The sequence below is a fragment of the Bos indicus genome, chromosome 14, assembly GCF_029378745.1.
Source record: "Bos indicus isolate NIAB-ARS_2022 breed Sahiwal x Tharparkar chromosome 14, NIAB-ARS_B.indTharparkar_mat_pri_1.0, whole genome shotgun sequence".
NCBI classification, from domain to species: Eukaryota; Metazoa; Chordata; class Mammalia; order Artiodactyla; family Bovidae; genus Bos; species Bos indicus.
The window spans coordinates 28,458,184-28,471,773 of NC_091773.1; the positions used below are offsets into that span (position 1 = coordinate 28,458,184).

At 44.2% G+C, this 13,590-nt stretch overlaps 1 protein-coding gene across 12 annotated transcripts in view; it reads left to right on the plus strand.

The window, feature by feature from the left end:
• The first annotated feature begins 12,893 nt into the window (after positions 1-12,893).
• The window catches only part of YTHDF3 (YTH N6-methyladenosine RNA binding protein F3), a 33,479-nt gene continuing 32,782 nt past the window's right edge, over positions 12,894-13,590 (plus strand). For 9 of the 12 annotated variants that reach the window (XM_070802591.1, XM_070802592.1, XM_070802595.1 and 6 more), the window contains exon 1: positions 12,983-13,233. Coding sequence is in view for 2 of the 12 variants with exons in the window: in XM_070802596.1 (XP_070658697.1) it covers positions 13,210-13,233 (24 nt within the window). In the remaining 10 variants the exon portion in view is untranslated. Of the gene's footprint in view, positions 13,234-13,590 lie in introns of all 12 variants that reach the window. The other 3 variants (XM_070802604.1, XM_070802605.1, XM_070802594.1) reach the window with 3 other exon arrangements.

Genomic DNA, 13,590 nt, shown 5'->3' on the forward strand with positions numbered 1-13,590 from the left:
TTATGTCTCCTGCATTGGCAGGCAGGTTCTTTACCACTAGCACCACCTGGGAAGCCCAGCTGGTTTAGAAGATTTATATTTCACTTTTTTTTCATTTTCAGAAATGAGATCTATTATTTCAATTTTAAAAGACTATCTTTTTCACTTGATATCGTCATTGTTAATTCCTCCAATTGTCAGCTCTTGTCATCACATTTTTGGATCAGCTGTTAAGTCACATCAGCCTACTGTGCTCCAGCCAGGCCCCTGCCTCTTTTGCCCTCTCAGGTTCTCACTTCCATGAGCCAGAGCACAGACTCACAGCTTCAAAGTACATTCTAAGCACATTCAGCTCTAATTTTGTATGGGAAAAGAACCATTTCTCCAAAGAAGCAACATAATTATGGCTAAAGTCTATCCTGAACATCTATATTAAATTATTAATTACATTTCACAATTCTTAAATGGTTTGTGTGGTTGAAAGTTTTTCACATTGATTGGTCATTTAGGTGTCTTCTTTGGTGAATCACTGGCCATTGAGTTGATCATTTTTCTATTGGAAATGTATTTTTCTTTTTATTTGTACATTCTCATTATCCATTAGGGATATTCATCTATTTCCCCCCTAATCTATGACCTTTTTTAATAAAAAAGGAGGAAAAAAAACATAACTAGAGGTACCAATATTATTTCAAATTTAACCTTTGCAACTGTGCTCAACATTTTCCTGTTACAAACCAGCATCCTTTTAATATGTTCCTAAGTCTATCCATAATACCATCTTTCTCCTAATCTCCAAAGCTAGAATCCCCTAAAGAACCTTTAACTCTTCTCTCTATGAAGTCCCTTATACCCCAAACTATCACCAGGTTCTGTCATTTCATTGCATGGCAACCCACTCCAGTATGCCTGCCAGGAGAATCCCATGGACAGAGGAGCCTGTGGGCTATAGTCCACAGGGTCACACAAAGTTGGACACCACTGAAGTGACTGAGCACGTGTGCACCTGTGCTTTTAAACCTAAAAGGCCAGGAAGAAAATCCTTTAATCATCTCCCTGCGCACCAGACACCACATCGTAGCTACATCCCATCCCTGTGCACAAACAGAAGAACAAAAGTGCGGCTTAATATGGAGAAAGGACGAAGAAGACAAACGGAAATGCTGGGAAAGAGGAGAAAGGGTTGGATGAATGCTGACAAATACTGTGGAATCAGTGTTCTGCTTCATGTTCACAAGCAAAACCTTGACTCCTGAATGGAATATTTGTGATGGATCACTAAAGGGGAATTCAGGATGATTTGCATACTGTTTTTTGTACTTAAAAAAATTATTTCTGACATGTACACTCTATTTATGGTTGTCCTGGGTCGTCATGGCTGTGCGCAGGCTTTCTCTAGTTTCAGAGATTGCGGGCTACTCTCGAGTTGTGGTGCACAGGCTTCTCACTCTGGTGGCTTCTCCTGTTGCAGAGCTTGTGCTTTGGGTGCATGGGCTTCAGTTAGTTGCAGCACAGGGGCTCTCAGTAGTTTCAGCTCCCGGGCTCTAGAGCATAGAATCAATAGTTGTGGTGCACAGGCTTAGTTGCTCCAAGGCATGTGGGATCTTCCAGATCAGGGATTGAACCCACATCCCTGCACTGGCAGGTGGATTCTTATCTGCTGCACCACCAAGGAAGTCCTATTTGCATATTCTTTATCTGAGACTGAGGTAAAGTGCAATTAGCAGGCTGTTGGATACAACATCCCCCTGCATCTCAGAGAGAATTACCTTTTGACACAGTCCCTTCTTCCCAGCTAACTCGGTGGTAAAGAATCCACCTGCAATGCAAGAGTCGTGGGTTCAATCTCTGGGTCGAGAAGATCCCCTGAAGAAAGAAATGGTTACCCACTCTAGTATTCTTGCCTGGGAAATCCCACGGACAGAGGTGGTCCATGGAGTTGCAAAGAGTCAGAAATGATTTATCAACGAAACAACAACAAGAGTTCCTGCTTGGCCCCAGGGCTGGAAAAATGTTTCTCAGCGACTCTGTGACATGGGTGTGATGACTCCACTTTTAAAATGAGGAAACTGAGCATGTTTTAACCTTAGTTCACACAGGTATTAGGTGGGTTGGCAAGAATTTGAAGCCAGATACATATGATTGAAAAATCCATATGTTCTATTTTTTGTTGCCTCTCATACAATTTTGGACTCATGAATAGTATTGGTCTAAGAGAGTATTTCCTTCTTTTTGAGAGACTGAACCTGGTCCACAGCAATGGAATTCTAACCACTAGACCACTAGGGAACTACCCCAAAATTTTAAAACAATTAAGTTAAATCTAATTTCCTCACAGGCTAGGAAGTTATGTTCAACTTTCTATAACCCCACCACCACTTATAACCAACTACAAATGACACCTGTTTCATTTGCACATTGGTTGTGGTGGTGGTGGTGTAGTTGTTACATCATGTCAGATGCTTGTGACCCCAGGGACTGTAGCCCACCAGACTCCTCTGTTCACCAGGTTCTCCAGGCAAGAATACTGGAGTGAGGTGCCATTTCCTGACCCAGGGATCGAACCCGCATCTCCTAAATTGCAGGCAGATTTTTTACCACTGAGTTGCCAGAGAAGCCCCACCTGCACATTACTGTCTGATATATTTCACTAACATAACTCACTTATATGAGAACCACAGGACTCATATAAAATTTTATTGAGTAATTCAGCATCTCAGTCTGTACCTACAAAAAGAGAAAGGAACACTTGTAAGTTACATTGTGTTAATCACTATGCTATCACTTTGTTATTCATGAATTCTGTATTTGCAAATACACTTCTTAAAATTTATTTATAACCCTCAAATCAATATTCAAACACTTTAGTGATGGTAGTGATATATAAGGGCAGACTAGGGGAAAATCTGAGTTGCTGAAGGAGGTGCAAGTCTTAATTGAGGTCTGATATGGTTTTGCCAAGAAAATGCACTGGTCATAACAAACACCCTCTTCCAATAACACAAGAGAAGATTCTACACATGGACATCACCAGATGGTCAACGCCAAAATCAGATTGATTATATTCTTTGCAGCCAAAGATGGAGAAGCTCTACACAGTCAGCAAAAACAAGGCCGGGAGCTGACTGTGGCTCAGACCATAAACTCCTTATTGCCAAATTCAGACTCAAATTGAAGAAAGTAGGGAAAACCACTAGACCATTCAGGTATGACCTAAATCAAATCCCTTATGATTATACAGTGGAAGTGAGAAATAGATTTAAGGGACTAGATCTGATAGAGTGCCTGATGAACTATGGAATGAGGTTCCTGACATTGTACAGGAGACAGGGATCAAGACCACCCCCATGGAAAAGAAATGCAAAAAAGCAAAATGGCTGTGTGGGGAGGCCTTACAAATAGCTGTGAAAAGAAGAGAAGCAAAAAGCAAAGGAGAAAAGGAAAGATATAAGCATCTGAATGCAGAGTTCCAAAGAATAGCAAGAAGAGATAAGAAAGCCTTCTTCAGCGATCAATGCAAAAAAATAGAGGAAAACAACAGAATGGGAAAGACTAGAGATCTCTTCAAGAAAATTAGAGATACCAAGGGAACATTTCATGCAAAGATGGGCTCTATAAAGGACAGAAATGGTATGGACCTAACAGAAGCAGAAGATATTAAGAAGAGATGCCAAGAATACACAGAAGAACTGTACAAAAAAGAGCTTCACGACCCAGATAATCACGATGGTGTGATCACTGACCTAGAGCCAGACATCCTGGAATGTGAAGTCAAGTGGGCCTTAGAAAGCATCACTACGAACAAAGCTAGTGGAGGTGATGGAATTCCAGTTGAGCTATTCCAAATCCTGAAAGATGATGCTGTGAAAGTGCTGTACTCAATGTGCCAGCAAATTTGGAAAACTCAGCAGTGGCCACAGGACTGGAGAAGGTCAGTTTTCATTCCAATCCCAAAGAAAGGCAATGCCAAAGAATGCTCAGACTACCACACAACTGCACTCATCTCACATGCTAGTAAAGTAATGCTCAAAATTCTCTAAGCCAGGCTTCAGCAATACGTGAACTGTGAACTTCCTGATGTTCAAGCTGGTTTTAGAAAAGGCAGAGGAACCAGAGATCAAATTGCCAACACCTGCTGGATCATGGAAAAAGTAACAGAGTTCCAGAAAAACATCTATTTCTGCTTTATTGACTATGCCAAAGCCTTTGACTGTGTGGATCACAATCAACTGTGGAAAATTCTGAAAGAGATGGGAATACCAGACCACCTGACCTGCCTCTTGAGAAAGCTGTATGCAGGTCAGGAAGCAATGGTTAGAACTGGACATGGAACAACAGACTGGGTTCCAAATAGGAAAAGGAGTACGTCAAGGCTGTATATTGTCACCCTACTTACTTAACTTATATGCAGAGTACATCATGAGAAACACTGGGCTGGAAAAAGCACAAGCTGGAATCAAGATTGCCAGGAGAAATATCAATAACCTCAGATATGCAGATGACACCACCCTTATGGCAGAAAGTGAAGAGGAACTCAAAAGCCTCTTGATGAAAGTGAAAGTGGAGAGTGAAAAAGTTGGCTTAAAGCTCAACATTCAGAAAACGAAGATCATGGCATCTGGTCCCATCATTTCTTGGGAAATAGATGGGGAAACAGTGGAAACAGTGCCAGACTTTATTTTTTGGGGCTCCAAAAGCACTGCCGATGGTGACTGCAGCCATGAAATTAAAAGACGCTTACTCCTTGGAAGGAAAGTTATGACCAACCTAGATAGCATATTCAAAAGCAGAGACATTACTTTGCCAACAAAGGTCCGTCTAGTCAAGGCTATGGTTTTTCCTGTGGTCATGTATGGATGTGAGAGTTGGACTGTGAAGAAGGCTGAGCATCGAAGAATTGATGCTTTTGAACTGTGGTGTTGGAGAAGACTCTTGAGAGTCCCTTAGACTGCAAAGAGATCCAACCAGTCCATTCTGAAGGAGCTCAGCCCTGGGATTTCTTTGGAAGGAATGATGCTAAAGCTGAAACTCCAGTACTTTGGCCACCTTATGCGAAGAGTTGACTCATTGGAAAAGACTCTGATGCTGGGAGGGATTGGGGGAAGGAGGAGAAGGGACGACAGAGGATGAGATGGCTGGATGGCATCACTGACTCGATGGATGTGAGTCTGGGTGAACTCCGGGAGTTGGTGATGGACAGGGAGGCCTGGCGTGCTGCGATTCATGGGGTCGCAAACAGTCGGACACAACTGAGCGAATGAACTGAACTGAACTGATGGCCACACACTGCCTTGTTTCAGCTCTCATATGTGTGTTAGTCACCCAGTCACGTCTAAGTTTTTGAGACCCATGGTTTGTAGCCTGCCAGGCTCCTCTGGCCATGGAATTCTCCAGGCAAGAATACTGGAGTGGGTTACCACTTCCTTCTCCAACTCATACTGTATATCTGCATCATTTTCATAGTCTATATCAAATGCCAATTATCACATTTTTATGTGTTCTGTTGCTGATTTCTCTGTTTAAAATGCCCCCCACATGTAGTGCTGAAATGCTATCTGGTGTCCACAAGTGCAAGAAGGCTGTGACGTGCCCTATGGAGAAAACACATGTTTTAGGTAAGCTCTGTTCGGGCATGAGTTCCATTGCTCTTGGCCCAGAATTCAACGTTAATGAATCAAGAATATATATTAAAAAAGCGTCCTTAAAGCAAAAACATAAACAAAACAAGGTTATGTTCTGATTGAGAAACATGCTGGGATGAGAGGCTTGCCAGGAACTTAACCCTGTGATTCCCCCAGAGAGATGGCTCAGTATTTGCTGACTCAGTCTCCCAGAGATTTTATAGAACCCAACTATCTAGAATGATGGGGCTTCCTTAGATGGCTCAGTGGTAAAGAATCTGGCTGCCAGTACAGGAGCCTCAGGAGATGCAGGTTCGATCCCTGGGTCGGGAAGATGCCCTGGAATATGGCAACCCACTCCAGTATTCTTGCCTGGGAAATCCCATGGACAGAGGAGCCTGGTGGGCTACAGTCCATGAGGTCACAAAGAGTTGGACATGACTGAGCAACAGGTCTTGCATCGAGACTGATGAGAACTGACTGCAGCAACAGCAAAAATAAGGTAATTTTTCTTTTAAATTTTCATCATGGAAAATTTCAACTGTGTAAGAGAGACCATAATAAACAGACCTTTTGAGCCTTATGACCCAGGCTCAATAACAGCTGATCCAGTCAGTTTCCTCCTTCTTTCTCTCTAGCTGGATTAAATACAAATCTCAAGACATGTAACATTTCATCCTTAACTATTTTTTTTTAATGGTAAGGAAAACTTTAAGACTATTGTGGTAAAGTGTCAAAACTATTGAAATAGGAGAGATGAGTTCAGCTCTCATTAAGGACAACTTGGGCTTTACAGACAACAGGTTACGTGTGCGAGAGGGGGGTGGGGGTTGTGCATGGAAAATTACTAAGAGAAGACATCAAGCATAGGGAGAAGTTTTTCCAAACTTATTTTAAGAGCTTTCTTACTGAATGGCAGGCTAGGGTGATTAGATATCAATGATGGGAGATGAGAAATTTGATTAAACATTGAAAGTGATCACATATCAAGAGTGGGAAAAATCCTCTCTAAGCAGACTCAGCTCATCCTTAAAAACTATTTTATCGGTAAATTCTTGTTAATGTTTTAAAATTATAAGAGTAGAAAATCTAGAAAGCAGAAAATTACAAAGAAGGAAATAACCATGTAAATTGATACTGAGTGCACATTTTGATTGATTTCTTCTGTCTTCTTACACAGAGTAAATTGAAAGATGGGAACCATATTGAATAGATCCTCTCTTTTCATTGAATAGTAAGCCAGTTTGCCATATCTTTAGTCTTCAAAAATAAATGGTACTCTTTATACATTATCTCATTTAATAAGAGGTATGCCATTTTTTCCATGTTTGCTTTATCATTTTGAAAAGTGTGATTCCTTATTTAAAATCACACTTTTTATCTTGTTATAAGTGTACCTTCACACACACTGTAAGAGATAATCCAGAAGACACAGTATGCTCTCTACTCAGGTCCCTCCACTGGGAACATCTTGCAGAACTATAGAGCAATGTCACAACTAGGAGAATGACATCTCTCAGTCAAGACAGAACTTTCCATCATCAGGACGATCCCTCCTGTTGATTTTTCACAACCGTACCCACTTCCCTTTGGTCGTCAAATCTTCCTTAACCCTCTGCTGCTGCTGCTGCTGCTAAGTCGCTTCAGTTGTGTCCTGACTCTGTGCGACCCCATAGACGGCAGCAGCCCACCAGGCTCCCCCGTCCCTGGGATTCTCCAGGCAAGAGTACTGGAGTGGGTTGCCATTTCCTTCTCCAATGCATGGAAGTGAAAAGTGAAAGGGAAGTCGCTCAGTTGTGTCCGACTCTTAGTGACCCCGTGGACTGCAGCTTACCAGGCTCCTCCATCCATGGGATTTTCCAGGCAAGAGTACTGGAGTGGGTTGCCATTTCCTTCTCCAATGCATGAAAGTGAAAAGTGAAAGGGAAGTTGCTCAGTTGTGTCCGACTCTTTGCGACCCCATGGACTGCAGCCTACCAGGCTCCTCTGTCCATGGGATTTTCCAGGCAAGAGTACTGAAGTGGGGTGCCATTGCCTTCTCTGCCTTAACCCTCAGGGAACCACTAATCTGTATTTCTATAATTTGTCATTTCAAGACGATTAAATATATATATAGCATCATCGACTCAATGGACATGAGTTTGAGCAAACTCCAGGAGATAGTGAAGGACTGGGAGGCTTGGTGTGCTACAGTCCATGGGGTCACAAAGAGTTGGACACGACTGAGCGACTGAACAACATATATATATGGAATCACACAGTATATAAGCTTTCAAGACTGGCTTTTTTCACCCATCCCAAGATTCAAGTTGTTTTCTATATCAGCTTTTTTTTTCCTCTCCCTTTTATTATTGACTAGTATTCCAGGTATGGATGTAGCACAGAATGTTTTCCCATTCATCCACTGAAAGATACTTAGGTTTTTTCTAGTTTTTGGCTATTATAAATGAAGCTGCTATAAAAATATGTGTATAGATGTTTGCGTGAACACAGAAATGCATTATTTTCTATTGTGGCTGTAACAAATTGTGTTCAGTCGTGTCCAACTCTTCGCAACCCATGAACTGTAGCCCACCAGGCTCCTCTGTCCGTGGGATTTCCCAGGCAAGAATCCTGGAGTGGGTTGCCATTTCCTCCTTCATGGGATCACCTAGACCCAGGGATTGAAACCGTGTCTCCTGCATTGGCAGGTGGATTCTTTGCCACTGAGCCACCTGGGAAGCCCCAATTTCTTCAAGCTTAATCTAAAAAACCCTCAAATGTATTATTTTGCAGTTATGGAGATCAGAATTTTGAGTTCCTTCTGGAAGCTCCAGGGGTGCATCTGATCTTGGCCTTCTCTTTCTGGAGCTGGCCAGCATTTCTATGCTCATAGCTACATTCCAAGTGCTGCTTCCAACATCACAAGATCTTCTAACTCTGGCGCTCCTTGTTGTTTTGTTGCTAACTCATATCCAACTCTTTTGTGACCCCATGGACTGTCGCCTCTCTCTTACAAGGGCCCTTCTGATTTTATTGGACCCACTTGAATCATCCAAAATAATCTTTTCATCTTAACATCGCTAACTTAATCACAACTACAAAGACCCTTTTGCCAAGTAAGGTATCATATTCACAAATTCTGGGGACTAGATTTAGTCAAAATATAGCAAAGCCATTATTTAGTCAACCACAAGTTTTCATTTCTTTGGGGTAGGTGCTCAAGAATGTAACTATCATTGATGATCACACGCTTAGCTTTATAAGAAACTCTTAAACTATTTTCCATAAGGATTGTACTAGTTACAGTCCCACCAGTGATGTAAGGGTGATGCAGTTCTCCACTACAACTTTGCAAGCATTTGGTCACCTTTTTTAGTCATTCTGATAGATGTGCAGCGATATCTCACTGCGATTTTAATTTGCATTTTTTTTAATGGTAAAAGACACTGAACATCTTTTCAAATGCTTAATTGCCATCTGTATACCCTCTTTGGTGAAATAGCTGTCCATGTCTTGTCTGCTTTATTTTTAAAGCAACTTAGAAGTGCTTCAGAAACTCTCACTAAGGCTGCTAACAGAATTTATGGGTTCTTTGGGTAGGTTTTTGACCTGGATCTTTGAGGAAACTTAAGTGCAGTGGTTCTAAAACTTAGTGTGCCTCACAATCACCTGAGCTTGATAAAATACAATTTGCTGGGACCCATCTCCAGTGTCTGATTTTCTAACTATGGGGTGGCACCCTGGAGAACTGGCATTTGTAACAAACTCCCAGGTACCACTGATGCTTTTATCCCAGGATCATACTTTGATATGCTTTAGGGAGACTTTAGGGCTACTTGATGTTTTCTTTTGCCATTTCCTTGTCACAGTAAATTTCCTTGTAGTAAACATTACAATGAATGAAATACTTACGCTCCAAAGTGAAGTGCTTGGGGAGAAAAAAAAAAAAAAGAGGACAGAGGTAAGGCAAAAGCACACAGAAATTAATCTGATCTCCCAGGGGCCAAAGACTGGAACAATTTGAGCAACTAAATTAATTATGAAAGCACTGGATAAATATCCATGAGTCCCTAGTGATAGAAATACGGGAGAAAGGTCAGATCTTCCTTGCACAGGAATTCCAAATACTCCAGGAGGGGAGCTTTAATTCCCTTCTCCTTGAGTATGGGCTGGATTTAACGACTCACCTCACAAGACTAGAGTATGGAAAGTGGAAAATACTAATTTTGCCATGGAAAACCCGGCAGACACAGCTTTAGCCCAAATAACCAGGATTAACATGATCAGTGACAAATCATACTGATATCACAAGCCCTGATATAATGACATAAGGAAGGCACTGCACTTGTAGTATCGTTTCCCTAAATCCATAACCCCAACCTTGTTGTTAGGTCACTAAGTCGTGTCCAACTCTTTTGTGACCCCATGGACTGTAGCCAGCCAGGCTCCTCTGTCCATGAGTTTTTCCAGGCAAGAATACTGGAGTGGGTTGCCATTTCCTTCTCCAGGGCCTCTTCAGGCCCAGGGATCAAACCCATGTCTCTTACATTAGCAGGTGGATTCTTTACCGCTGAGCCACCAACCCCCACCTAATTGTGAGAAAACATCAGAACTCAATTTGAGATTCATTCTAAAAACATCTGCCCTATACTCTTCAAAAAAGTGTCAAGGCCATGAGACTAGACCAAGAAACTCACAAACTGGGGGGAGATAACAAAGAAAAAGAATATTAGTGAAAAAAACGGGAAATCCAGGTGGTCTGTAGCTAACAGTACTATAACAATGTCAATTTCCTGGTTTAGATAAATGTAGTAACTGGTTAAGTAATACATGTCTATTAGGGGAAGCTGGGTAAAGGATACATAGAAATTCTTTGCAACACTTCTGTTAATCTACAGTTATTTCAAAATAAAGAAGTTCCCCACCCTAGAGCTTCTGACCTAGTATATATGGTGGGTACCAAGAATTTTCATTTAAGTTCCCCAGAGATGTTATTAGCCTAGGGAAACACTCTGGAATACACCGCTTTAGGGAAACCTTAGGGCCACTTGTCTTCTGCTTTTTCTTGCCACTATAAATTTCTTTGCTTGGAAAATTCCACGGACAGAGGAGCCTAGTGGGCTACTGTCAGTGGGTTCCTAGATGGTCGGACATGACTTAGTGACTGAGCAGGCGCACACATGAGAACGAAACAAAGTTGTTGACCTTTCTGTTTCAAAGCAGGTTTTAATTGGGGGGTGGGGCGGGGAGGGGGTTCAGTGTTCTCCTCAGAGATTGCTTTCACCTTAAGGATATTTAAGGATATCATCCCTTAAAAATGCATTCATCAACCCTCAAATTGAATTTTCCGTGCTTGGTTCCCTTATACTATGTTACTTAAAGATAACAAAAAGCCTTAGAAATTGTCTTAAATACTGGGAAAAATTCAAATAGTTTAAATGCTGCTGGGTACGAAGTGAATCTGGGCAATTACTACACGTACAAGGTTCATTACAATTTGTCTCTCACTATCCATCCTCTTTCTGATCTTTAAACTGAGCACATGGTCAATCAGAATGTGTCAAAAACATATCTTCCCAGGGGAAGCTGACCTGACCTAAAAACGCCTCTTGGCGCTTTATATGAAACACTGGACTCTCAAGATAGGATTCACCTCTATCATTCAGTGCTTCTGTAAGTTCACGCCAGGTGTCAGAGGCTGTGGTGGGGAAGGGAGGGGACAAAAGAGTATTTGCAATGCTTTGTTGAGCTGGTCACCCTGCTTTGCTCCCAAGTCACTCAAGTGGGAGAGTATGGTTTAGAATCTTTTGGGGCTAGAAGGTGGCCTAAACAAGTATACATTAAGTATATACTAAACAAGTATACATGAAGTCTTTTTTTCTTTTTTTTTTTACATCTTAATGCAGATATAATTGACATAAAATAAAACGCACATATTTCAAGTATATGATTGCGTAAGTTTTGACATGCGTAAACACCCACGAAACCATCACCAAATTCAAGATAATGAATATACTCATCACCCCAAAATGGTTCCTCTCTCTGCTTTATGACTGTTTTTCTTATCATCATAGTAACACACTTTGTTTAGCTGTGAGAATGTATATATGTGATCAGTCATGGCCTGAGATATGAATTGATTTTTTATTTTCTACTGTATTTAATGGCCCCTTTTTAACGGGCCAGTTTTTTAGCTGTAGTGGCTTAGACGGTAAAGCGTCTGATTGCAACGCAGGAGACTTGGGTTCGATCCCTGGGTTGGGAAGATCCCTTGGAGAAGGAAATGGCAGCCCACTCCAGTATTCTTGCCTGGAAAATCCCATGGACAGAGGAGCCTGGTTGGCTACCGTCCATGGGGTCGCAAAGAGTCGGACACGACTGAGCGACTTCACTTCACTTCATTCAGTGCTTCTAAAATATTGTTGCATTGTTAAACACAAAGTTAATCTCTTATCCGACGGTTTTGAGGTAAGGATTTGGCCATTTAAGTTATTCCTTTATATACAGTCAACATTCACACGGTGAGGCAAGGAGTCTTCGCCTTTAATGCAAAGACGTAATTTTAACCAAACATTCAAAATGTTGCAAATCAGTTCCTTTGGTTTTGCAGAAGAGTAAGTTTCTCGGTTTCTCTTGAACCTTGAAACGTCTGTCCTTTTAGGATTGAAAAAGCGTTCGGCAACTATGCTTACCTTTCCCAAAGTAACTTTATTCATTCATCAAAATCATCCGCAGGGGAGGGCACGGTCTGAACTCGGAGGGAACGGCAGAATATGTTATTCCTGCCATGCTCCTAGGGTTTAGCGAGAACGAATATTCGCCGGGGCACCCGCTATGTGCTGTTAAGTGTCGGCGCCCAGAACTCTAACACAGCCGCTAGCGCTGCATATGCTGGCTCCCGGCCGGGCCAGCAACTCGGTCCCGGGGGCGGCTCGGCTTTGGGGGTGGCCTCGGCTCGGCTGCGGCGTTCCTACCTGCCAACCCTCACTTCGCGCCGGCCCAGCTCTAGAATCCCGAGCAACTCCGCCAGCCTCCCAGGCTAACTTCCTGTACAGAATGCGCCGGAGTCCGACTCCCGACCCACTCCCGGATGCCGACCCCCGACGCGCGCCCAGCGGCCTCAGAGCCGGACAGAAGGATGGCACAGACGCACCGCTGGAAGTTGGCGCTCGCAGTCCCTCTCGCGCGCTCCCACCGCGGCGCCTGCGCCAAGGGGCCGACCGCGCGGGCCCGTCTCCGATGACGTGGCAAGGCGGGGGCGGAGCCAAGGTCGGCGGCGGGAGGGTGGGGGAGGAAGAGCGAGGTGAGCGCGGACGTCAGAGTGGAGAGCGGAAGGTCAGGGAGGCTCGGAGCGGAAGTGAGACCGGGGAGTCTGTCCGCCATTGTGGACCCGAGAAGCGAAGAGCTAGAGGGGAAGAGGAGCGTGCAAGCGGAAGAGACGAGCCCCTTCCACCAACTCCCGAGCGCGAGGCCGTCTTTCTGGCTTCTCAGCGAGCGGCGGCGGCAGGAAGAGCCTCTCGGCCGAGGGCGGCAGCCAACTGCTGTGAGTGCACAGGGAGAGGCCCAGGCGGCGGCGGCGGCGGCGGTAGCAGCAGCAGCAGCAGCAGCTCTCGGGTTGCGGTGAAGAATGTCAGCCACTAGCGTGGATCAGGTGAGGGAGCAGAGGCCGCAGGCTTGGCGAAGGCCCGAGCCGCGGAGCTCCACCCTCGCTTGGGGCTTCGGCTCCTCCCTGTCGCCGCCGCTGCCCGGCCCGTAACGGTGCCCGGGGCGCAAGTTGCTGCGGTCTCGCAGCCCGGGCTGGGGCGTGCGCCGTGCCCCCGGAGCCTGCGGCCCGGGCGGGCGGCCGCGGGGCCGCGGAAGGTGCGGGCAGAACTGCGCTCCCGGGCCTTCGGCCGCGTCCCGAGGGCGGCAGACGCGGGGCTGAGAGCGAGCGAGCCCGAGGAGACGGCTTCCGAGTGGCGGGTGGGAGGTTTCAGGACCGGGATTGTGGGGAGATCGGTGGCGATGG